We start from the raw sequence: 27,052 nt of genomic DNA, 5'->3' as shown, positions 1-27,052 counted from the left end.
GGTCATACACCCAATGAAAATAGTTTGTTGGATCTCGATCATAGTGATACACATATTCATAATATTGATGCCAAAAGATGCAAAGTTAATAATGACAGTGCAACTTATTTGTGGCACTGCCGTTTGGGTCATATCGGTGTAAAGCGCATGAAGAAACTCCATAAAGATGGATTTTTGGAATCACTTGGTTATGAATCATTTGATGCTTACGAACTGTGCCTTTTGGGCAAGATGACTAAAACTCCGTTCTCAGGAACAATGGAACGAGCTACTGACTTGATGGAAATAATACATATCGATGTATGCGATCCAATGAGTGTTGATGCTCTTGGCGAGTATCATTATTTACTGACCTTCACAAATGATTTGAGAAGATATGAGTATATCTACTTAATGAAGCACAAGTCTGAAACATTTGAAAAGTTCAAATAATTTCAGAAGTGAAGTGGAGAATCATCATAACAAGAAAATAAAGTTTCTACAATCTGATCGTAGAGGAGCATATTTGAGTTACGAGTTTGCCTTCATTTAAAAACAATGTGGAATAGTTTCACAGCTCACGCCACATGGAACACCATAGCGTAATGGTGTGTCCGAACGTCATAATCGCACTTTATTGGATATGGTGCGATCTATGATGTCTCTTACCGATTTACCACTATCGTTTTGGGGGTTATGCATTAGAGACAGATGCATTCACGTTAAAAAGGGCACCATCAAAATCCGTTGAGACAACGCCTTATGAACTATGGTTTGGCAAGAAACCAAAGTTGTCGTTTCTTAAAGTTTGGGGCTACGATGCTTATGTGAAAAAGTTTCAACCTGATAAGCTCGAACCCAAATCGGAGAAGTGCGTCTTCATAGAATACCCAAAGGAAACTGTTGGGTACACCTTCTATCACAGATCCGAAGGCAAGATATTTGTTGCTAAGATGGATCCTTTCTAGAGAAGGAGTTTCTCTCGAAAGAAGTGAGTGGGAGGAAAGTAGAGCTTGATAAGGTAATTTTACCTTCTCCCGAATTGGAAAGTAGTTCATCACAGAAATCAGTTCCAGTGATTCCTACACCAATTAGTGAGGAAGCAAATGATGATGATCATGAAACTTCAGATCAAGTTATTACAGAAATTCGTAGGTCTTCCAGAGTACGGTCCACACCAGAGTGGTACGGTAATCCTGTTCTGGAAGTCATGTTACTAGACCATGATGAACCTACAAACTATGAGGAAGCGATGATGAGCCCAGATTCCGCAAAATGGCTTGAGGCCATGAAATCTGAGATGTAATCCATGTATGAGAACAAAGTGTGGACTTTGGTTGACTTGCCCGATGATCGGCAAGCCATAGAAAATAAATGGATCTTCAAGAGGAAGACAGACGCTGATAGTTGTATTACTATCTACAAAGCTCAAATTATCGAAAAAGGTTTTCGACAAGTTCAATGTGTTGAATACAATGAGATTTTCTCACTCGTATCGATGCTTAAAAAAAGTCTGTCCGAATCATGTTAGCAATTGCCACATTTTATGAAATCTGGCAAATGGATGTCAAAACTGCCTTCCTTAATGGATTCATTACAGAAGATTTGTATATGATGCAACCAGAAGGTTTTGTCAATCCTAAAGGTGCTAACAAAGTGTGCAAGCTCCAGTGATCCATCTATGGACTGGTGCAAGCATCTCGGAGTTGGAATATATGCTTTGATGAGTTGATCAAAGCATATAGTTTTATACAGACTTGCGGTGAAGCCTGTATTTACACAAAAGTGAGTGGGAGTACTACAACCTTTCTGATAAGTATATGTGAATGACATATTGTTGATCAAAAATAATGTAGAATTTTTCTGGAAAGCATAAAGGAGTGTTTGAAAGGAGTTTTTTTTCAAAGAAAGACCTCGGTGAAGCTGATTCCACTTTGAGCACCAAGATCTATCAAGATAGATCAAGATGCTTCATAAGATTTTCAATGAGTACATACCTTGATTTTGAAGTAGTTCAAAAATGGAACAGTCAAAGAAGGAGTTCTTGCCTGTGTTGCAAGGTATGAAATTGAGTAAGACTCAAAGCCCAACCACGTTAGAAAATAGAAAGAGAATGAAAAGTCATTCCCTATGCCTCAGTCATAGGTTCTATAAAGTATGCTATGCTGTGTACCAGACCAATTGTATACCTTGCTCTGAGTTTGGGAAGGGAGTGCAATTTTGATCTAGGAGTAGGTCACTGGACAACAGTCAAGATTATCCTTAGTAAGGACTAAGGAAATATTTCTCAGTTTTGGAGGTGATAAAAGAGCCCGTCGTAAAGAGTTACATCGGTGCAAGCTTTTACACCGACCCAGATGACTCTAAGTCTCAATTTGGATACATATTGAAAGTGGGAGCGATTAGCTAGAGTAGCTCCATGCAGAGCATTGTAGACATAGAATATTTGCAAAATACATACGGCTCTGAATGTGACAGACCCGTTGACTAAACTTCCCTCACGAGCATAACATGATCACACCTTAGTACTCTTTGGGTGTTAATCACATAGCAATGTGAACTAGATTATTGACTCTAGTAAACCCTTGGGTGTTGGTCACATGATGATGTGAACTATGGGTGTTAATCATATACATATATGAATATTGATGTTAAATCACATGGCGATATGAACTAGATTATTGACTCTAGTGCAAGTGGGAGACTGAAGGAAATATGCCCTAGAGACAATAATAAAGTTATTATTTATTTCCTTATATCATGATAAATGTTTACTATTCATGCTAGAATTGTATTAACCGGAAACATAATACATGTGTGAATACATAGACAAACATAGCGTCACTAGTATGCCTCTACTTGACTAGCTCGTTAATAAAAGATGGTTAAGTTTCCTAACCATAGACATGAGTTGTCATTTGATTAATGGGATCACATCATTAGGAGAATGATGTGATTTACTTGACCCATTCCATTAGCTTAGCACTTGATCGTTTAGTATGTTGCTATTGCTTTCTTCATGACTTATACATGTTGCTATAACTATGAGATTATGCAAATCCCGTTTACCGGAGGAACACTTTGTGTGCTACCAAACGTCACAACATAACTGGGTGATTATGAAGGTGCTCTACAGGTGTCTCCGAAGGTACTTGTTGGGTTGGCATATTTCGAGATTAGGATTTGTCACTTCGATTGTCAGAGAGGTATCTCTGGGCCCACTCGGTAATGCACATCACTATAAGCCTTGCAAGCATTGTAACTAATGAGTTAGTTACAGGATGATGTATTACGGAACGAGTAAAGAGACTTGCCGGTAACGAGATTGAACTAGGTATTGAGATACCGACGATCGAATCTCGGGCAAGTAACATACCGATGACAAAGGGAACAACGTATGTTGTTACGCGGTTTGACCGATAAAGATCTTCGTAAAATATGTGGGAGCCAATATGAGCATCCAGGTTCCGCTATTGGTTATTGACCGGAGACGTGTCTCGGTCATGTCTACATAGTTCTCGAACCCGTAGGGTCCGCACGTTTAAAGTTCGAAGACGGTTATATTATGAGTTTATGTGTTTTGATGTACCGAAGATAGTTCGGAGTCCCGGATGAGATCGGGGACGTGACGAGGAGTCTCGAAATGGTCGAGACGTAAAGATTAATATATCGGACAACTATATTCGGACTTCGAAAAGGTTCCGAGTGATTCGAGTATTTTTCGGAGTACCGGAGAGTTACGGGAATTCGCCGGGCAATATATGGGCCTTATTGGGCTTTAGGGGAAAGAGAGAGGGGAGGCTGTGCGCCCCCAAGGCTTTAGTCCGAATTGGACTAGGGGGAGGGGCGGCGCCCCCTCCTTCCTTCTCTTCTCTTTTCCCTTTCCTTCTCTCCTACTCCTACTACTTGGAAGGGCTCCTAGTTCTACTAGGAAAGGGGGAATCCTACTCCCGGTGGGAGTAGGACTCCCCTAAGGCACGCCATAGAGAGGGCCGACCCTCCCCCTCCTCCACTCCTTTATATACGGGGAGAGGGGCACCCCTTGGAGACACAACAATTGATCATTGATTTCTTAGCCGTGCGCGGTGCCCCCCTCCACCATAGTCCTCCTCGATAATATCATAGCGGTGCTTTGGCAAAGCCCTGCGTCGGTAGAACATCATCATCGTCACCACGTTGTCGTGCTGACGAAACTCTCCCTCGACACTCGGCTGGATCAGAGTTCGAGGGACGTCATCAAGCTGAATGTGTGCAAGAACTCAGAGGTGCCGTGCTTTCGGTGCTTGATCGGTTGGGTCGTGAAGACATACGACTACATCAACCGCGTTGTGCTAACGCTTCCGCTTTCGGTCTATGAGGATACGTGGACACACTCTCCCCTCTCGTTGTTATACATCACCATGATCTTGCGTGTGCGTAGGAATTTTTTTGAAATTACTACGTTCCCCAACAGGGCCCCCCAAGATTCGGCCTTCCAACCTCCAAAGACAAGGGTTTCGGGTGTGCATTTGCGGTGCCCCTTAAAAAATTTACGGGTTGGGCCACTTTTACGGTTTCTGTTCTGGACACTTTTTTTCGCCCAAAACTGTAAAACATAATTTTTTTACGGGTTTGACCACTTATGCGGGGTCTGTTAGAGATGCTCTAAGTCATATTGTATACCGATGGTTAGTAGTTGCTTTTAAACTTTGAAAGGTTGTACGTTCGAGTCACCACCAATGTAGGTTTTATTTCTTTTACTCTGTACGCCATTTAGCTAAGGTAAGTTTGAAAAAACCAACAAGTTTGTAAATAGGTCCCTGTAAAAAATAGTTAGTTCAACGGTTTAAGAGCCGCCTATGTGGCAGCCATGTGGCCGGTTTTTCTGCTCATTAATCGGTTTGGGCCTTATTTGATCGAATAAACAAGTTTGTTGACTAAATCTGATCACTTTCAGAGTTGATGGCCTAAAGTGTGCAATCAGTTTGAGTTTCTGGACTAGTGTCACATTTCACTCATTTAACTATCCTCCATGAAACTGTTAACACCAAAAATTGAAGATGAGCTTCAACAAAAAAAGGTTTCCCCCCACTTTATATATAAAGCACCACCACCACAACATTGAGTAAGAAGATACAAATGCACGCCACCACCGCACTCAAAGCACACACCCAAGGCGAGATACAAAGGTGTCGAGCAGCGAAAACACCACCCCAACGACGACTAAGCACCCTAATGATAAGCCGAAGACCACCATGAAGATGAGCAATCCATCGAGGGGTGATGAGACGGACAAAGCCAGAGCAAGACTCCAAGACGATACCCTCAAGAGGGAAACGGCCATAGGAAGCCTTCACCGTCTGATCCCGAAGATCAGGTTTTCACCCGGAGTGACACGAAGGCAATGGGAGCACCATGACAGTGCCTGCAAGAAGGAGAACGACATCCACGGATGTCGCCTCCGTCGGCTAGTGTCAGGACTGGGCGAGTGGTGAACCCTGGTGCTCCTACCCCTCCGTCGCAACCTCTCTCCACCAACCACCGGCATCCATGCTGCCCAAGAGACCATGGATGCCCGCCCGCACCCGAGCTGCGTGGTCAGCCCACGACCAACATGCCTCACACCGCCAGAGTTGCCGTCCTGCATCCAGACCGCCCCGAGAACCACCAAAGGTCGAGGCTTTGCATAATCTGCACCGCAACCACCTCCAAGACCGCCAGCAAACCCGCCGAACAATGCCGGAACCGATAACAAACAGGGATGGGGAAGGGGGAAGGGGGAGGGGTGGCCCGCGGCCATGACCGGTGACAACGCAGTGCCGACAATAGGCAGCTCGGCAGCGGAGCCCCCGTCCCTCCAACCGGCTCCCCCCCCCCCCCGAAACCACCGTTTCGCCCCACGCTGCATTAGGCACAACCCCGAGCACGGCCACGGCAGAAGCCTGTGACCGGAGAGGAGGGAGCAGAGCCTGCCGCCGTGTCCAAGGATGGCCACCAGGGGAGTCTTCCATGCCATGCATCGGCAACCAGCCGCAAGGGCCCCGCCTGGCCGCGGCTAAGAGGATCGAGAAGAGGTGTCTAGAGGGGGGGTGATTAGACACTAGGTGCTAAAAGTAGCAGTTTTTAATTTCTTTAAGTTTAAGTGGAGTTTTGGCACGAGTTTAACAATCACAATACATATCAAGAAAGCACGCAAAGAGTATATGAGCAGCGGAAAGTAAAGCATGCAACTTGCAAGAATGTAAAGGGATGGGATTGGAGAATTCAAATGCAATTGGAGACACGGATGTTTTTGTCGTAGTTCCGATAGGTGGTGCTATCGTACATCCACGTTGATGGAGACTTCAACCCACGAAGGGTAACGGCTGCGCGAGTCCACGGAGGGCTCCACCCAAGAAGGGTCCACAAAGAAGCAACCTTGTCTATCCCACCATGATCGTCGCCCACGAAGGACTTGCCTCACTAGCGGTAGATCTTCACAAAGTAGGCGATCTCCTTGCCCTTACAAACTCCTTGGTTCAACTCCACAATCTTGTCGGAGGCTCCCAAGTGACACCTAGCCAATCTAGGAGACACCACTCTCCAAGAAGTAACAAATGGTGTGTTGATGATGAACTCCTTGCTCTTGTGCTTCAAACGGTAGTCTCCCCAACACTCAACTCTCTCTCACAGGATTTGGATTTGGTGGAAAGAAGATTTGAGTGGAAAGCAACTTGGGGAAGGCTAGAGATCAAGATTCATATGGTAGGAATGGAATATCTTGGTCTCAACACATGAGTAGGTGGTTCTCTCTCAGAAAATTTAAGTTGGAAGTGTAGGTTTGTTCTGATGGCTCTCTCCAGGAATGAAGAGGAGGTGGAGGGGTATATATAGCCTCCACACAAAATCTAACCATTACACAGAACTTGCCAATCTCGGTGGGACCGAATTGAGAAACTCGGTCGGACCGATTCAGCAAATCTAGTGACCGTTAGGGTTTTCGGTGGGACAGGCATGCAACTCGGTAGGACCGATAAGGTTAGGGTTAGGGCATAACGTAATCTCGGTGAGACCGGTTACACAAACGCGGTGGGACTGATTTTGGCAATAAGCTAACTAGAGAGTTGGTCAGGTAAACTCGGTGGGACCGGTTCGCTCATTTTGGTGAGACTAAAATGTTACGAAAAGGAAACAGAGAGTTTACATTGCAATCTCGGTGGGACCGGTTACACAAACTCGGTAAGACCGTTTTTGGTAATGGACATACAGAGAGATTGCAATCCCATCTCGGTGAGACCGAGATCCCTATCGGTGAAACCGATTTGCCTAGGGTTTGTGGCAGTGGCTATGACATCTGAACTCGGTGGCGCCGGATAGAAAGAATCGGTATGGCCGAGTTTGACTTTTGGTTTAGGTCAATGTGGATGTGAGAAAGTAGTTGAGGGTTTTGGAGCATATCACTAAGCACTTAGAAGCAAGAACCTCATTAAGCAACACCTCATCCCTTCTTGATAGTATTGGCTCTTCCTATAGACTCAATGTGATCTTGGATCACTAAAACAGAAAATGTAGAGTCTTGTGCTTGAAGCTTGAGCCAATCCTTTGTCCTTAGCATCTTGAAGGGGTTCCACATCCTTTAGTCCATGCCACTTCATTGTTGAAATTATCTAAAACATACTAGGTAAAGGTGATAGTCCAATAGGGGATATGTTGTCATTAATTACCAAAATCACCTAGGGAGCACTTGTGCTTTCAATCTCCCCCTTTTTGGTAATTGATGACAACATACATCAAAGCTTTAGATAGAGGATATATAGTGAATAACGAGTAAAGCTTTGGAAAGACATGTAACATGCATGGGCTCCCCCTACACGTATGCAATCATGTGAATATGGAATATAGAGGCATGTGAATGCATAGTCATTACAGAGTAGGCAATGTGTTACATGTATCTTGGCTATATGCATCAGAGCAAAGAATTGTGGGAAATGTACCTTCATGCTCATGAGTCCTTCTTGCAAACAGTATGTACATCAGCAAGAATTCCTCATACACATGACTGTGATGCATATACTTACCTTGTGGTCTTGAGTTGGCTTAGGATGGAATGAACCTGTGAAAATAAGGTTAGATAACACAGATGCATGTACTGGCCAGAGCAAACAAGGAGAAACCACAAGAATACCAAGACTGGGATGACATGTAGAGAGTGAGTACCAAGTACCACATAGGATATAGACATGTCCCCAAAGGTAAAGGAATTTAAAGAGTTTCTTTCCCTTGAATGTCTTGCTCCCCCTGAATCTAGCATGGAATACTGGGAGAAGATAGGGAACAGAAGATCAGAGCTAATGCAAATAAGCACATATGAACATGTCTTTCCCCTCTAGAAGACATGTAACATCTCTCCTCTTGAACACCAAGCATCTGGGATCCTTGAAGATTACTCTCTCCTTGAGTATTCTCCCCCCCTAGAGATATGATTAAGCTTTGATGTGATCTCTCTCTCCCCCTTTGACATCAATGTCCAAGAAGGGTCTTCTGGAATTTTTCGTGAATGAGTTTGGTCCTTGAGTCACAGAAGCAAGGCAACAAGTTAAATGTGATGCTGGTAGAGGACAAGATTCATTGAGTGGAACTGGATCAAAAGTGATGCAGGAACAAGTAGCAAAATGTCTTTCATGTAGTGAAATCGGTGGCATCGAGTTGTATGCTTTGGTTGCACCGAAAGGATTCGGTTAGATCGAAAACAATAGACCGGTGTGACCGAGTTCATCACAGAGAAAACACCTGTCACCTCAGCTCACTAGACAAGTAAGATCTCACAAGGATTTGCAAGGAATTGGATGCAGGGAATGCAGAAAAATAAAAGAGAAGTAACTTAAAAGAAATCTAGATGAAGTTTTTTTTTGGAAAAAGGGAAATAAATATGCATGAGACAAATGCAAGAGCATAAAAAGAACACAAGAGAACTTCATCTAGAATTGGTCGGCGACAAAGTCACCTATGTTAGAGTATATTGACTTGGGAGTCAAGTGAGATCACTTGATCATAGGTCATACTCATCGTTTAAGCTCAAAATGGGGTTACCATTTTTAGTTTAAGCATCTTGATGTATTCACATCTTGTCGAGTTGCTTTGACTCATGTCTGGGAGTAAAGCTTCTCTAAGATGGAATAACATACCTTGGGTGGTGGTGTTGATCGTGATCATGTAGTTGAACTTGTGTGGGTTGCTCAAGGTTGATGTGGCTCATCAAAAGTTGGGAGCACCACCTAGAATTTGAGTCCATCTATCTACATGGGTTAGTTTTTGCAAGGAAGAGCACTTGTGTATCCAAGATGACAATCATGAATCTCAATAATAAATTTGTCAAAGGATATGTTTGAATGGTTTCGTGCTTCCTTGTCTTCAACCACCATTATGTAGAGACTTGGTGATGTAGAGATTTCTCAAGATGTGAGTGAGTTGCAATCTCATAGATTTAGATTCATCCAAGTTCCTACATGGGTTAGATAACATGCAAGGTGCAAATATATCCAAGATGTAAAATCATCATCATAAGAGAAATATCAAGGATTAGTTATAAGCTCATGTCTTGCATGTATCAAATGGAGTTCCTACTCCAAGTTTGAAGCATCAATGATGTTCAATTCACCTCTCAACCTGCAAAACACTTTCTCATCAAGAGGTTTAGTGAAAATATCCGCTAATTGTTTTTCGGTGTGAACATGCTTAAGATTAATGTACCCTTTGGCAACATGATCTCGAATGAAATGATGATGAACTTCAATATGCTTAGTTCGAGAATGTTGCACGAGATTGTGAGCAATCTTGATAGCACTTTCATTGTCACAAAGTAATGGAACATGTTTCACATATATCCCATAATCTTTAAGAGTTTGGGTCATCCAAAGTAATTGAGCACAACATGAACCAGCGGCAATGTATTCCGCTTCGGTGGTGGATAAGGATACCGAGTTTTGTTTCTTGGAAGACCAAGACACAAGAGATCTACCAAGGAATTGACAAGTACCCGAAGTGGACTTTCTATCAACCTTGTCACCGGCATAGTTCGAGTCGGAGTAGCCAACAAGATCGAAAGAGGCCCTCTTAGGATACCAAATGCCAAAATTTGGTGTATGAATTAAGTATCTCACTATCCTTTTCACGGCATTAAGATGACATTCTTTAGGTGCAGCTTGATATCGTGCACCCATGCACACACTTAGCATAATATCAGGACGTGAAGCACATAGGTATAATAATGAACCAATCATAGAGCGATAAACTTTTTGATCAACCGGTTCACCATCTTTGGTCAAATCAAGATGTCCACTAGTAGGCATGGGTGTAGACATACTTTTGCATTCTTGCATATTGAACTTCTTGAAAAAGTCCTTGGTGTACTTCGTTTGAGAGACAAAAGTACCTTCCTTAGTTTGCTTGATTTGCAACCCAAGAAAGAATTTGAGTTCACTCAACATCGATATCTCAAACTTCTCCGACATTAGCTTTTCAAACTTCTCACTAAAATGAGGGTTAGATGAGAGTGCGGCTAATCTGCACCCGGGCTCATCTGCACCCACGCTTAGAAAAAAATTCAAAAAAACACTAGAAAAACTCAAAAAATTTCAATTTTTTTGTGGTAGTAGATAATTTGAGCGTGAGGTGCGCCCCAAAATTCAACTCATTTGAGCATCTGAGCAGCTCTCGGCAAAAAAGACAAAATCAGGGTCTGTAAAAATGTATACTGTTCACGCACTGTTTTGACCCGATTTGTCTTTTTTGCCGAGAGCTGCTCAGATGTCCAAATGAGTTGAATTTTGGGGCGCATCTCACGCGTCAAATTATCTACCACCACAAAAAAAATTGGAATTTTTTGAATTTTTCTAGTATTTTGTTTTGAATTTTTTGCTGAGAGGGAGCAGATGAGCCCGGGCACCGTTTTGAGTTTTCCGGTTAGATGATCCAAATATAATACCATCGACATAAATTTGGCATACAAATAATTCTTCATTGACCCTTTTTGTAAAAAGTGTAGAATCAATTTTTCCAATTTCAAAGCCTTTTTCAATAAGGAACTTGGTTAAGCATTTATACCAAGCTCTAGGAGCTTATTTAAGACCATAAATAGCTTTGCGAAGTTTGTAAACATGATTAGGTTTCTTAGGGTTGATAAAGCCGGGAGGTTGTTTAACATAAACTTCCTCCTCTATTTCACCATTTAGCAAAGCACTTTTGATGTCCATTTGGTACAAGGTGATATCATGGTGATTAGCATAGGAAAGTAAGATGCGAATGGACTCAAGTCTAGCAACGGGAGCATAAGTCTCACCATAGTCCATACCTTCGACTTGTGTGTAGCCTTGGGCGACGAGACGTGCTTTGTTGCGAACTACTTGTCCATCTTCATCTTGTTTGTTGTGAAACACCCATTTGGTACCGATGATGTTGTGGTTGTTGTCGGGCTTCTCAACTAATGTCCAAACTTGATTTCTCTCAAAGTTGTGTAGCTCTTCATGCATAGCGTTTATCCAGTCCGGATCTTCCAATGCTTCTTCAACCTTCATAGGTTCAGTGCTAGAGATGAATGAATAGTGTTCACAAAAGTTAGCTAAACGAGTTTTAGAGCGAGTGATTCTCCCGGTTTGGATATCATCGTAGATTTGCTCGACGGAATGGTCTTTAGCAATTCTTGCTCGAACTCGTGAAAGCTTTTGCTTAGGTCTTGGTTGAACATCTTCTTCATCTTGTTCTTCTTCTTGCCCTTCTTCATTGTTGGCGTTGTCGTTCTCTTGTCGTGGTGGAGAAGGAGGTTGTTGACATTCTTGGTATACTTCCTCGTTTTCTTCATCTTGGTGTGTCCCACTTGTGGATGCTTCCGTATCAACTCTTGGTTCACCTTGTAATGAGGTAGAAGCTTCCACTTGGACGGACGGGGTACTCTCCTTCACCTCCGTTGGACGAATCTTGCCAATAGACAAGTCTTGAATTGCTTCCGAGTGGTCTTTGTCTCCTACATCAATTGGCAATTGCTCTACTTGCGAGCCATTAGATTCATCAAACTTCACATCTACCGTTTCTTCAACCTTTCGAGTGAAATTGTTGTAGACACGGTAAGTGTGAGAGTTTGAGCCATAACCAATTAGGAAACCTTCATGAGACTTAGGAGCAAATTTAGAACGACGATGCTTATCAAGAATGTAGCACTTTCAGCCGAATACTCGAAAGTATCCAACTTGGGGTTTGTTACCGGTGAGGAGCTCGTATGCCGTCTTGCCGAGTAGCTTGTGAAGATACAAGCGATTTGTTGCATGACACGTTGTATCAACCACTTCTGCCCAAAAGTGATTCGGCGTCTTGTACTCATCAAGCATTGTTCTTGCCATTTTGATGAGCGTCCGATTCTTCCTCTCAACAACTCCATTTTGTTGAGGTGTGTACATAGCCGAGAACTCATGTGAAATCCCTTCTTCGTCAAGAAAGGTGTCCACATTTGCGTTCTTGAACTCCGTTCCGTTGTCGCTGTGAACCTTCTTGATCTTCACTTCAAATTGATTTTGGGCCTTCCTAGTGAAGTTTTTGAAGATCTTTTGGACCTGCGATTTATCATCGAGAAAGAACACCCACGTAAATCTTGAAAAATCATCAACTATAACTAGACCAAAAGAATTTCCACCGAGACTCTTGTAAGCGTTGGGGCCAAAGAGATCCATGTGAAGTAGCTTGAGTGGCCTCCTTGTGGTCATGATGTTCTTTACGGGATGCCTTCCACCAACTTGTTTACCTTCCTGACAAGCACTACAAAGTCTATCCTTATCAAATATGACATCGTTAACACCAAGGATATGATTTCCTTTAATAAGGTTGTCAAGATTCCGCATGCCAACATGACCTAATCGTCTATGTCATAACCAACCTTTAGAAGATTTAGCAATAAAGCAAGTTTTAGGTTGAGCCTTTTTAGTGAAATCAACAATGTAAAGATCACCTCTACGTATACCGGTAAAGACCATTTTATGATTATCTCTATGAAACACTTGGCAATCTACTTCAGTAAATAGGACATTGAAACCGAAATCAGCAAATCTGGAAACTGAAAGTAAGTTGTAGCCAAAGGATTCAACGAGCATAACATTTTGTATGGAGCTATCATGTGATATGGCCACCTTACCAAGGCCAACCACCTTACCCTTTGAGTTTTCACCGAAAGTGACATACTTTCAAGGACCATCATTTTCAGCAAGCTCACGAAACATGTCTTTATCTCCGGTCATGTGATCGGTACACCCACTGTCAAGAACCCATTCCTTTCCTCCTGCCATATATCCCCGAAGATTTGCCATAAGACCAAAGTGTCTCATTGCATCATCAAGATCAAAGTCACTATCACCATCCTCATCATAGTATCCATGTTCAACATTGTCATGTGATGGATCAAATCATAGAGAGGTTGATTCGTTAGAGTGAGTTTGACAATGATCTTCTTTATGAATTTTAATAGCTTCGGAAATAATATCACTAATAATTCCAACATCTCCTTTGGCACGCATAAGATTTGTAAGCTCAAATAGACAATCACCAAACATAGGATCATTGGAATTCATCTTACTCAATGCAATAGACTTATGGAGAATTTCATCTAGATTTTTCAAGGAATAATCCGGAAAACGTTCCTCAAGAAATTTCCATATAGTGTAGGCACACTCAAGAGTAGGCAAGTTTCTAATCAAGTTTCTAGGCAAGCCTCTAGTGATAAGATTAACAGTTCTAAGATTCTTGATCATGTTAATTGACTCATCAAGGATAGGATGCATAGGATCAACATGAGGTGCACAAGGGCTAGAAATGTACTTGTTCAAATGATATTGATTGAAAATCACAAGCATCTCATTTTTTCACTCATGAAAATACTCTACATCAAGTATATGCACTCTATGTCTAAGACTCTCCAAAGTAGACTCATCCATCTTCCTCCAATGGTGATTAAACCAAAGCAATGGAGACCAAAGCTCTAATACCAATTGAGAGGGTCGAGAAGAGGTGTCTAGAGGGGGGGTGATTAGACACTAGGTGCTAAAAGTAGCACTTTTTAATTTCTTTAAGTTTAAGTGGAGTTTTGGCACAAGTTTAACAATCACAATACATATCAAGCAAGCATGCAAAGAGTATATGAGCAGCGGCAAGTAAAGCATGCAACTTGCAAGAATGTAAAGGTATGGGATTGGAGAATTCAAACGCAATTGGAGACACGGATGGTTTTGTCGTGGTTCCGATAGATGGTGCTATCGTACATCCACATTGATGGAGACTTCAACCCACGAAGGGTAACGGCTGCGCGAGTCCACGGAGGGATCCACCCAAGAAGGGTCCACGAAGAAGCAACCTTGTCTATCCCACCATGGCCGTCGCCCACGAAGGACTTGCCTCACTAGCGGTAGATCTTCACGAAGTAGGCGATCTCCTTGCCCTTACAAACTCCTTGGTTCAACTCCAAATCTTGTCGGAGGCTCCCAAGTGACACCTAGCCAATCTAGGAGACACCACTTTCCAAGAAGTAACAAATGGTGTGTTGATGATGAACTCCTTGCTCTTGTGCTTCAAATGATAGTCTCCCCAACACTCAACTCTCTCTCACAGGATTTGGATTTGGTGGAAAGAAGATTTGAGTGGAAAGCAACTTGGGGAAGGCTAGAGATCAAGAATTATATGGTAGGAATGGAATATCTTGGTCTCAACATATGAGTAGGTGGTTCTCTCTCAGAAAATGTAAGTTGGAAGTGTAGGTTTGTTCTGATGGCTCTCTCCACGAATGAAGAGGAGGTGGAGGGGTATATATAGCCTCCACACAAAATCTAACCGTTACACACAAATTGCCAATCTCGGTGGGACCGAATTGAGAAACTCGGTCAGACCGATTCAGCAAATCTAGTGACCGTTAGGGTTTTCGGTGGGACCGACATTTAACTCGGTAGGACCGATATGGTTACGGTTAGGGCATAATGTAATCTCGGTGAGACCGATTACACAAACTCGATGGGACCGATTTTGGTAATAAGCTAACCAGAAAGTTGGTCAGGTAAACTCGGTGGGATCTGTTCGCTCATTTCGGTGAGACCGAAATGTTACGAAAAGCAAACAGAGAGTTTACATTGCAATCTCGATGGGACCGGTTACACAAACTCGGTAAGACCGATTTTGGTAATGGACATACAGAGAGATTGCAATCCCATCTCGGTGAGACCGAGATCCCTATCGGTGAAACCGATTTGCCTAGGGTTTGTGGCAGTGGCTATGACATCTGAACTCGGTGGCGCCGGATAGAAAGAATCGGTATGGCCGAGTTTGACTTTTGGTTTAGGTCATATGTGGATGTGAGAAAGTAGTTGAGGGTTTTGGAGCATATCACTAAGCACTTAGAAGCAAGAACCTCATGAAGCAACACATCATCCCTTCTTGATAGTATTGGCTTTTCCTATAGACTCAATGTGATCTTGGATCACTAAAACAGAAAATGTAGAGTCTTGTGCTTGAAGCTTGAGCCAATCCTTTGTCCTTAGCATCTTGAAGGGGTTCCACATCCTTTAGTCCATGCCACTTCATTGTTGAACTTATCTGAAACATATTAGGTAAAGGTGTTAGTCCAACAGGGGATATGTTGTCATTAATTACCAAAATCACCCTGGGAGCACTTGTGCTTTCAGCGGCACACGCAACCACCCGTTGCCGCGCCACCCCCCTCCCACCCACGAGCCATGGCAGGGAAAGCTGACCGCGACCCTGGTCGCCCACGACCCAGGTCGCCCACGACCCGCGGCGCCAGAGGCGGATCTGGGCATGCTGCCGCGATGCAGCCGCCGCGACCATCCTCGAGCCCGCACCACCGCTGCGCCACCCGTCGCATCACCGTCGCCGGCCCACACCGGTGCGCCGCCGAGCTGCCGCGCCCAGCACCGAGCGCCGCATCCGACCGAAGGGGTCTGGCCCGCGCCGAATCCCCCACGTGCGGAGACGAGAAGGCCCCGTCGCCGCCAGCGGCGGGCTGACTTTGCCCGCTCGCGCCCTCCGGCGGCGGCGAGGGAGGAGGGAGAGGAGGAGGGGGGACCGGTGGCGGCGCGGCTAGGGTTGCCTCTCGGACGCTCGCGGGAGCTTCAAGTAAACTAATCGACTCCGGTTGATAGAACTTCCTTTTTCTTCCCACTGTCAGGTGTAATTTGCTCTTGGCATTTCCTTTTTCTTCTGGAGCGCTCTCTTTCACTTCGTTTACCCTCTGACCTCACTTTTTAAGAGGGCAGTATAACTTGCAAAAAAAAAATGCAACATCGCATAACTTGCAAAAAGAAAAAATTGCAACATAGCATAACTTGCAATTACAACATTTACCAAAACAATCCTATCCTGACGCAACTTAAGCATGTTAATTGCCCACTATTCTTATTGTTATAGTCAATAAACATTCTAGCACGATATTAAAGCGGAATTGTGTAAATTATGTTCTGCATATAAGTCGGATTGACAACATTGGACATTCTTCTGAAACTTCATATGTGAGGGCAAACAGTTACCCAAATCCAACAACAAATCATTAAGGTAGCAACGCAGAGTACTAACACCAGATGCAAGTATCAAGGCACTAGTGGCGTTATATAATATAAACTGTTAGATAGGTTGGAAGATTTATTTGCTCGTGGATTTGTTATCCTACATTAACCATTTTACATACCGCAAGTGATACATGGAAAATTGAAACCAGTTGCATAATTCAAAGAAGTTATAAATAGCAGAGGTAATCAGCATTTACATGATTATGAGCACAAATTGTTGAACAAAACGGTACATCACAACATAACGTTATTCAAACATACAAAAAGATTCCAAAGAGAAAAATAGACTGACGACTACAGTAAATCCTGAATCCCAAATCTCCAGGACGTCCATGAAAACATCTCACGGAAGAAGTTCTGTGTTTGATGCTTCTTCAAGTCATGAGTGCTGGTAGTTGTATATGCTCCATTTCTAAAACTGGTTGCTTGTATATATGGCCCAAACAAAAATGAATATTATGGGCCAAAATTCCATCAACAGGCTGAAAAGGATTCTCGTTGTTACCATTACCAGTGTACGAGCTAGCCCAATTCGAGTATATAATGGTTGTGCCAGAAGAGCCCACTTTAACCAAAAGTCCATTTGTTTGCATATAACAAGAAGGGGGCTAATGACGCAGATAGCAACTGCAGACTTGTGAGCAACTCGTGCTAGCACCATGTACAAACCTAGTGCAAAAGTTGTTATGAAGCATGTGCCCGATGTTGACCCAAAATACAAGGCCGTCATTAAGTAAATTCTACGAGTCTGTGGGTTTAAAATAGAGTATCCAGAATACATGAGGCCTACCATAGCCATCGCAGACAAGACGAAGGAGAATGTGCTGGCTATTATGAATGCATCAAATGCATACGTCCCAGCAAGTGTTGGTGTGCCTCCATTAACATGTTCATCAGCTTTGTAACCTCCAGGAAGGGCAAAAGTAACACTAAATGTCGCAGTTGCGATTAGAGCCACACCAATACATAGTGTTTGTGTTGGTTCTTTTGCCTTTTCTAATTGTTCCGTTTCATCATATTTTAACTGACGAGTGTAGTTTTCTTCAAAGTGATCACGACGACTGCCACCACTCCTAGCATTAACAACTGTCAGTGCAAAGTGTATCTTTGCTTCACTGATCTGAAAAAACGAAAAAGAAAAGAAGGTGAAGCCAAACCACACAAATCTCCAGTATTTGCTTTCACATCAAACACGGTGCTTAAAAGTACAATTTAGTACATTACCTGATCATCAAAAAATCCTGGGGGAACCCCATATGGGGATATATCTAGAGGAGTTTGCCCAATATTATTTGATAAATTCAAATGTGTGTGTCGATTCCCTAACAAAGCACAAAACATTCGAAGACTCCGTGCCTGGATAGCTAGGTGTAGTGCAGTGTTCCCATCATTGTCTTGGATATTAAGAATCCATAAGAGTGGTCGATTTCTGCAAGCAGAACTGACTATTCTAACTTTCCTTTTCTCAGCAGCTACATGAAGGAATGTCCTTCCCATACTGTCCTGCAAACCGGCACTGCTTGGAGACTTGTTAAGAAACATAGTTATTGTCCCACTTTCACCAACAGAGGCAGCAACGTGTATTGGAAATAATCCGTTGCAATCTGACTGATACAATGCAGCTGAGTTCGCTTCCAATACTTGCCAACATATACTTCCTCGCTGACTTTGCTGTGCCAGAGCTGCAGCAAAATGGAGAGGCGTACTCCCGTTTTCATCCCTTTGTGTAGTGAGATCACTGTTCCATTCCAAGAGCTTTTTTGTAAGCTCTGCAAATAGGGATTTCTGTTCATCAAGGAAGAGAAGAACAACTATGGAAATGACACACTCAATTATAATCGGCAAGCAAAATAAAAATATCAAAATAGTCTCAATAGTCTTTCAGAAGGCAATTTCATTGTGTGTATGTTGTATCTTGTTCGCGATTCATGGACACTTAAATTATAGTTTATACTACTATCACTACGCAACTACTCAACTAATTACATGTGTCCGCACTTACTGTAAATCTACTCATAAATTCATATACTCAAAAACTCATAAATCCGTACTATCACTACTCAACTAATTACATGTGTCCATACTTCCTGTAAATCCATAAACTCATATACTAATTACATGTGTCTGTAAAACTTACAGGTGTCCATATAGTTTATACTATATCCTAATTTATTTGTGGGAATGAAACAATACTACTATCACTACTCAACTACTCAACTAATTACATGTGTCCGTACTTCCTGTAAATCTCCTTCTGCTAACTGCACTAGCCAAAGTACTAAATTATAGTTTCACCTTTTTCGCAAACTGGTGCTGGTTTATCTGAGTCAAATACGAGTCATGAGAAATGGATTGTATTATTTGAAAGGGAGAATTATAAAATACATTGGGAGCAGAACTATATTTGCAGCACAGGCTGCCTAGCGGAGGAAGTTGAACTGCAATACTGTGGCTTGGTACATACCTTCCCCGACACTTGGGTAACTACATACTGCATTGTTCAGTAATTCTTACAAGGCCAGACCAATATATAGTACTTTCCAACTAGCAGAGCATACAAGAACATCAAGTAATAAGCCATTTACTCCTAGCTACTATGAAATTTGAGGCCCCTGTCATGGTTCGTGAATTTTATTCATTAATTCAGAATTACTTGCTGTTTCTCATGAAGAGATGATGTTTTGTACAGAGAAAATGTTATAAAACAATTATGGCTAGGTGGAATGCACTAGTGAAAGTTGTCAAGTCATATAATTGTGTAGAATACCTAAAGACCATTTTGAGCAGTACTTGTTATCTCAGGGGATTATGGATCAAACTTTCCCGTACACAGTGGAACAAAACTGGTTAGCTGAAAGTAAAAGGCATATGCTAGATGTTGTTCGATGCTTGATGCTTCAGTTGAATTTCAAGAAATTTTACTGGGAAAAATTAGACATATACAAATCCAACTAGGAGATATAAGAGGCAAAACCATGCTGAAAAACATGGAAAATATGTGCAGACAATTGTAACATAATCTAGATTTATTACATGGAATGGAAAGATGTCTGGTACCTGTGCCTCGGAGAACCGCCGCATGCAATGCATTCTGTCCATTTTTTCCAGAGTAGGAAAGTTTCATGTGACTCGCATTATAAAGTGTCTCAACAATGATGTCCTCTTCCAACAAGATGGCCAGGTACAGAGGTGAAGTGCCGTCTTTCGGGAAACTGGCCAGCTCCGAGTTTTCCTCCAGCTTGACTATATCATTATTTCCGATACGGACTGCTTGATGCAATGCTGTCTCCTTATGGCTGTTTTCAATCTCTAGGAGTTCCTTCACTCTGTTAAGACCTGTATTCTCGTCTCTCGCCAAAGTGATGAGATGACAGACCATTCGGGACATCCCAGCCCGTGCAGCGCAGTGCAAGGGCGTGTCACCGTTCTTGTTACGCGCAAACAGGAGATGCCTTGCCTTACTATGGATGATGTCAGCACTCCTCAAGAATCCGTCACTCTCACCATATGTGGCCACCACATGAAGTGCAGTGCCCCCTTCAATGGTGACCCCGTCCAGAAGTGACACAGCAGAAAGTGAAGGCAGGTTCGGAAGTGCTTCAACATCATCAGAAGCTTTCTGCATCGACGTACCTTTGTTGCCGCAGCTGTCGGAGCCGTATGCCGTGAGCAGGTCATGAAATTTTGTGCTAGAATTCATGGAAGGATGCGGCTGACCGTGTCCCCTGTTGAGAAGAAACTCCAAGTCTTGCCAGGCGCCAGAGCAAGCTGATGATAGAAGAAGGGGGTTCATGACCTCTGGGAGAGGCTTCACTGTGGAAGCCTGGATGCTTGGGGCCATCACAACCAGCATTGTCTTTGAATCCTCCGTGCTCAGCAGATCCTTCAACTGCTGACAGTTGCCACGGCCTGCGGCCACCGTCAGTTTGGCATCCACCGACACTTGCACGGCATTTTCTTTCGTGTCATCGCCGCTGCTCCACGATGCCATCAGCACCACTACGTGCAAGCTCTCTCTCTTCCACTTACTGCTCACAAGTTGGATGCGAGGTGGATGATGGCTGCCCTGCCCAGGTCGACATGGGAATACTCTTCAGTAGTTATACAGCTATGTACAGAGTCGTCTCCCCCCAATGACAAAAAGTCATCTTCTCCATTCCTAGCTTGTTTATCTTTAATTAGCCTGGTTCAAATCAATTAGTTAATTCTGCAACTAGATGGACTAATTAATTTAGTATCATCACATCACACAGTTGCTGCTATAATATGCTACTTTAATTAGCCTGGTCCAAATCAATTAGTTAATTCTGCAACTAGATGGACTAATTAATTTAGTATCATCACATCACACAGTTGCTGCTATAATATGCTATATGCTCCAAACGAAGTATTCAGCCTTGTCGTTTCTTCGTGATTATATGGTGGATCTTTCGTTGCAACCATGCGCACTAAAAAGAGGGAAGACAGCGAGATTTCAGATGCTAACGAGTCAAAACAATTCAACAAAGTTGGGATTAGATGGACTTCGAATCTGTAGAGAGCAAACAAAAGTTGAGAGGGACTTATCAAATTCGCCCCCAAGCGTACGAGTTCCCGGCAGGCGGCAGCCGTGCGGCGCGACAATGCCGGAGGCCGGCGACTTTCGACCGGCGGAGCGGCGGAGGAGCCGACGCCAGAGCGTGACGAGATCCGCGCAGATGCGACCACATCAAACGCGTGCGGCGTGAGGCGTGAGGAGCGGCAGGGGGAGCCGGGAGCCGGGAGGCGAGGCGAAGACAGCGGCGGCAACCGGCGGAGAGTCGTTGTCTCGAGTGAATAATTAGCTGCTCAAAATATGCTCAAGATGCAACGCTATTCCTGTCGTGACGAAATCATACTGAACTCTCCTTCGCTTTGTGTATGCACTAGCATATAAATTTTGTGTGTGGATGTGTTCTTTCCCGACTTAAAAGCATATAAGGGGTTTGCTAGAGGTGCTCTTAGGTAACTTTATTCAGTCGATCTAAACAAATGCAAAATTTATTTCCTTTTTATTTGGGTCACGTGTTGTTCGCGCCAATCTGAGTAATGCGTCAGCCGGCCTACTCATTTGGCCCGCCTCGGAGTTGCTTTTTTCATAGAGCCCCGCAAGTGCCACGGTCATAGTTCATCCATCTCGGCCATAGCTCATGAAAAACAAGCAAATAAGATGATCATGCACCTACGTCCATCATGAACTTTTGCTTCCTCTCAAACCAAGCCTTTTTTGGGTCATCTTGCTCGGATCGGCTCCATGATATTCACTTCCTTGAAGATTAGCGTGAGCTCCACCTTCTTTTGCTTCACCTCCACTTCATTGGCTCTTGACCGGGCATTTTTCTCATCGATCACGGGCCAGGGGAGGACGGCGCGGACGTCCGCATCTTGTCTGGGCGGACGCAAACCTGGCCGAAATTTGGGCAGAATTGGATTGAGGCGGACAAGAAAACGGACATCTGTCCATTTGCGTCGACGTGTTGGGCCGTGTCTTTTGTCCACGCGGACCCAAGCAGACGCAGACGGACCAAATGCATCGGACGGTTGGAGTTGTCCTTAGGGCAACCCAAACCGGCCGACTCAAACAGACAGAAAATTTGTCCGCTTTTTGTCCATTTCGATCAACCAGGCGGACGCAGAAGTCCGGTATTGTCCACCGGCCCGTAGGTGCGCCAAACAAGGGCCGGCGCATTTCACACTTTGGGAGAATTTAGGAATTAAAAAATAAACAACAGAGGTAAGTCCAGTCTTACATTAATTAAAACTAAAAATATTAAATTAAAACAACCAGCAGATCTAGGCGTCGTCGTCGTCCTCCTTGGTCAGGTCGATGTAGACCGGCGCCTCCATCCACGGGAACACCTACTAGAAGGTTGTCAGCACCGCCGCCTCCCACTGCTTGGCCCCCTCCTCGCGCCCAGCCACACAAGCGTGCACAACACCCATGTCAGCGAACAGGGCACCGTGGTCATCCATGACCACAATTGCCCTACAGCAGCCATGGCTTCTCCATCTCAGGCTCAGGGGTGGAGGGGGTGCGTTGTCCTGCACTCCGGTCACTGATTCATTCAGTGCCTGTGAAAGGCCAGGCCACCTGGAGAGCTCCTCGATGGCCCTCCTTATGGCCTCCTCGAGGGTCGTGATATAGGCCTCTTGATCCTCCTCCTGCACCACCGACGATGGTGGTGGAGCGGCGAGCCCGCACAGTGCACGGGGCGTACCCTCGAAGCATGACCGGCGGCGTTGGTCGTGCTCGGTGGCGAACCACCCCAATTCGATGAATCGACTACATACGTTAGGTAGTGGCGGAGGTCAGCCAGGAGTTGAGCACGGTGGTGGTGGATCTCCGTCAGCCATGAGTCGCCTGAGGTCGGCATTGCCGGCACCGGAACCATATCGGGGTTGAGATGCCACTCGTTCGGCATGTTCACATCAGGCCATGACACGGGGCACGACATGCTCGCAGATGTACTGGCAGTGGTGGACCGACACGTAGAGGCTAAAGCGTGACCATGGCTCAGCACCTGGCGGCGACATGGTGAAGTTGGCCCCTGCCGCAGTGCCCCAATGAGCCGGCCTCGTGGTCATGCTTGCCACACTCTCGAGCCCTATGCTGGGCGGTGGCTGGGGCTTGGTGTCAGGTGGTTGGGGGGCAAGCGAAAGAATGCGGGCCCCCATATGTGTGGACTTAAATAGGAGTGGTGGACAATGGTTGGGTAGCCAACTCGCGGATCAAAAATGGACACCAAGAGGACATAATTTGTGTTTGCGACGCCTCACGGACCCAAACTGACCCAACAAACTAATGGGTCGGACGGTTGGAGTTGCCCTTAGGGACGGGGTTTACATAATGGTACACCGTTAGAGCATCTCTAGCAGACCCTTATCGCATGGACCTTTAAAGTGAGTATAAGGGCCGCAGAAAACGTGTTTTGAGGGTCGGCGCGAGCAGCGGCGGAACAGACCCCGCAAGGCTGAACGGTAAAATAGAATATTCTATGCAGCCCGTGTCGGCCCTTAAAGCACGTGGTTTTTTCTGAATCTGAATATTACAATACAACAATCATCCAAATCACAATAATTATTCAAATATAATAATTAAAAACCTATAATTCAATACAAGAATTGTTCCGGATACAACAACAATACAAATCACACATGAATTAAATTAAATGAATGTAAAAATGACAGGTTTTATTACTGCCCATGCCTTTGTCGATGGTGCTCAATGAGATCTTGTTGAAGCTGGTCGTGGGTGTTTGAGTCTTCAATTTCCCGGTATGTCTGAAGAAATGCTTGTATGTGGTCAGGGTCTCTAGATGGCTTCACGCAGCTACCAACATTGTCGTAGAAGAACTCCATGTTCATGTCCCTGAGAGTACCCGGTAAGCAGGAGCATCATCACTAGCAAGTCTAGCAAACAAATGAGGCCGATGCAACACATTGATGTCACTGAGAGTACCCGGTAAACCAAAGAAGCAATGCCAAATCCATAAATCCTCGGATGCAACAGCCTCTAGCACAATTGTTGCATCACGAGACCTGCCACAATATTGCCCGTGCCATGCCTTCGGGCAGTTTTTCCAAGTCCAATGCATGCAGTCAATGCTTCCTAGCATGCCCGGCCAACCTCGCTTCTCATTTGTTGCCATCAATATTTTCGTGTCTTCCTCGTTCGGTACCCAAAGATAGACAGGACCAAAGACACGGATGATCAATTTGGCCAACCTATACACTGACTCATTGGCATAGTCAGCTAGAATGCCATATGCAGTCACCCGCATATCTGTCGAGATTTTTTGATATGCGCTAAAACCCTTCAAGCCTGCAGTGTTCCTCCTTAGGGTAAAAACCGAGAATTGGCCTCGCAAGCTTGTACTATTTTTGCGAAGAGGGATCGACGCATTCGATACTTTCTCTGGAATAGGTGCGGTAGATACGTAGGTGACGCCGCGAAGTAGTCTTGCATGAGCATCTCGTTCCCGAGATGGCAGTTGCGAGGGATGCAAAGACGGTCGACGGTCGATCCTCGTCGTCTCTTTTTGTTCCTATCCTCGAGCTCATTCACGATGAGGACCGCCACCACCATGTGCCGCTGATTGTTCTTGAGTGGCGTCTCTATGTCCGAGTCGTCGGATGAGGACGAATCCTCGAGCAAAAATTCCTCACAAGGGCTCAAATCCATCTACAAATTGCAACGGAGCTCGCATGGACGGAAATTCTTCGCTAAATCAAACTTTAAGGGGTAGAAAAGGACTCACCGGCGAATCCAGGGCGGGTGGCGACTCAGCGGCAGTCGATCCGGGGAGGCTGGGCGCGGCGGATCTGGGGCGGCGCCGGAATCGAAGGCGCCGGGCGGGCTGCGACGGCGGCAGGTGGCTGCAGAATCAGGGAGGGGACGCATACGGGCTGAAATGTCCCTCCCACCAACTGCTTTCGCACTATACAGGGCTCCGACGGGGCGGGGGAGAGGGGACCTGTGTTTGCGCAGGTCGGGGGCAATTTATCGCGCCCCTCAAAAAAATTAATGGTCGGGGCGTTTAAGGTGTCTGTTAAGGCCGCTTTTTCGTCCAAAACTGTAAAGTGGCAGTTATTTTACAGTTTAGCGTGATATAAGGGGTCTGCTAGAGATGCTCTTACAAGGATTGAGGAAGGGATAAGTGAGAATTAGTAGGGTTCGAAAGGGAGTATATGCGACTGGGAACCGCATCTCCCCACACCCTCTCGACCCCGTAACCCTTGCCGCCGCCGCCACCTTCCTCGCCCGATCCTGGCCGGTTCCGGCAGGCCTTGCTAGCGCACAGGCCAGATCCGGGTTCTCCTCTCCCCGCTCCTCCCTTCCCTCCCTCTCGTTCCCCCCGCGTCGTCTCCCCGAGCGAGGCGACCAGGGGCTCCTCTCGCCGCCCCCAGTGCCACCCTTCCCTAGCGCTCCTTCCGCCGCCGGCCTGTGCCACCGGGCCCTGCCTGCGTGGTGTTGGTGATGGCGGCGGCCTCTTCCTTCCCCGCACGCGGTGCTTGAGGGAGTCCTGGATTAGGGGGTCCTCGGACAGCCAGACTATATACTTTGGCCGGACTGTTGGACTATGAAGATACAAGATTGAAGACTTTGTCCCGTGTCCGGGTGGGACTCTCCTTTGCGTGGAAGGCAATCTTGGCAATCCGGATTGTAGATCTCCTTCTCTGTAACCGACTCTGGATAACCTTAGCCCCCTCCGATGTCTATATAAACCGGAGTCCGCAGGACAAGAACAATCATACCATAGGCTAGCTTCTAGGGTTTAGCCTCTACAATCTCGTGGTAGATCAACTCTTGTAATACTCATATCATCAAGATCAATCAAGCCGGAAGTAGGGTATTACCTCCATCGAGAGGGCCTGAACCTAGGTAAACATTGTGTCCCCTGCCTCCTGTTACCATTAGCCTTAGACGCACAGTTCGGGACCCCCTACCCGAGATCCGCCGGTTTTGACACCAATATTGGTGCTTTCATTGAGAGTTCCCCTGTGTCGTCACGATACAGGCTTGCTGATGGCTCCTTCAATCAGCTACAACGGCGCGGTCCAGGGCGAGGTTTTCCTCCCCGGACAGATCTTCGTATTCGGCGGCTTCGTACTGCAGGCTGCTACGTCTTGAGCTTGCGTTGGTTTTCCTCGAAGAGGAGAGGGTGATGCAGCAATAGTAGCTAAGTATTCCCTCAGTTTTTGAGAACCAAGGTATCAATCCAGTAGGAGGCTCCTCAAAAGTCCCACGCACCTACACAAACAAACCAAGAACTCGCAACCAACACGATAAAGGGGTTGTCAATCCCTTCACGGCCACTTGCGAAAGTGATATCTGATAGAGATGCAAAAAGTAAAGATGCAAATAAAAGTAGATTCAAAGCAAATATGATAAGAGATAGACCCGGGGGCCATAGGTTTCACTAGAGGCTTCTCTCGAGATAGCATAAGTATTACAGTGGGTGAACAAATTACTGTCGAGAAATTGATAGAAAAGCGAATAATTATGAGATTATCTAGGCATGATCATGTATATAGGCATCACGTCCATAACAAGTAGACCGACTCCTGCCTGCATCTACTACTATTACTCCACACATCGACCGACTCCTGCTTGCATCTAGAGTATTAAGTTCACAAAGAACAGAGTAACGCATTAAGCAAGATGACATGATGTAGAGGTATAAACTCATGCAATATGATATAAACCCCATCTTGTTATCCTCGATGGCAACAATACAATACGTGTCTTGCAACCCTTTCTGTCACTAGGTAAGAACACCGCAAGATTGAACCCAAAGCTAAGCACTTCTCCCATGGCAAGAAAGATCAATCTAGTAGGCCAAACCAAACCGATAATTCGAAGAGACTTGCAAAGATAACTCAATCGTACATAAAAGAATTCAGAGAAGAATCAAATATTATTCATAGATAAACTTGATCATAAACCCACAATTCATCGGATCTCGACAAACACACCGCAAAAAGAGTTT

The 27,052-nt window shown here is 44.8% G+C and overlaps 1 protein-coding gene across 4 annotated transcripts; it reads right to left on the bottom strand.

Annotated features, from left to right (window-relative positions):
• Positions 1-16,725: 16,725 nt before the first annotated feature.
• Positions 16,726-21,457, bottom strand: LOC123071371 (ankyrin-1). Of its 4 annotated transcripts, none has more exons than XM_044494911.1 (4): positions 20,178-21,457; positions 19,602-20,081; positions 17,769-18,313; positions 16,726-17,664 (listed from the first exon to the last, which is right to left on the bottom strand). In XM_044494911.1, exons 1-4 carry the CDS (start codon positions 20,533-20,535, stop codon positions 16,957-16,959), a joined length of 2,091 nt encoding a protein of 696 aa, XP_044350846.1. In that variant the 5' UTR covers positions 20,536-21,457; the 3' UTR covers positions 16,726-16,956. The 4 variants fall into 4 exon arrangements, with proteins under 4 accessions (XP_044350846.1, XP_044350845.1, XP_044350844.1 ...); XM_044494910.1 differs by having other exon boundaries at positions 19,602-20,727; positions 21,132-21,457; XM_044494912.1 differs by having other exon boundaries at positions 17,073-17,213; positions 17,335-17,664; positions 19,602-21,456.
• Positions 21,458-27,052: the final 5,595 nt, after the last annotated feature.

Source organism: Triticum aestivum, chromosome 3B, assembly GCF_018294505.1.
Source record: "Triticum aestivum cultivar Chinese Spring chromosome 3B, IWGSC CS RefSeq v2.1, whole genome shotgun sequence".
NCBI lineage: Eukaryota > Viridiplantae > Streptophyta > Magnoliopsida > Poales > Poaceae > Triticum > Triticum aestivum.
This window is presented reverse-complemented; position numbering and strand designations above follow the sequence as displayed.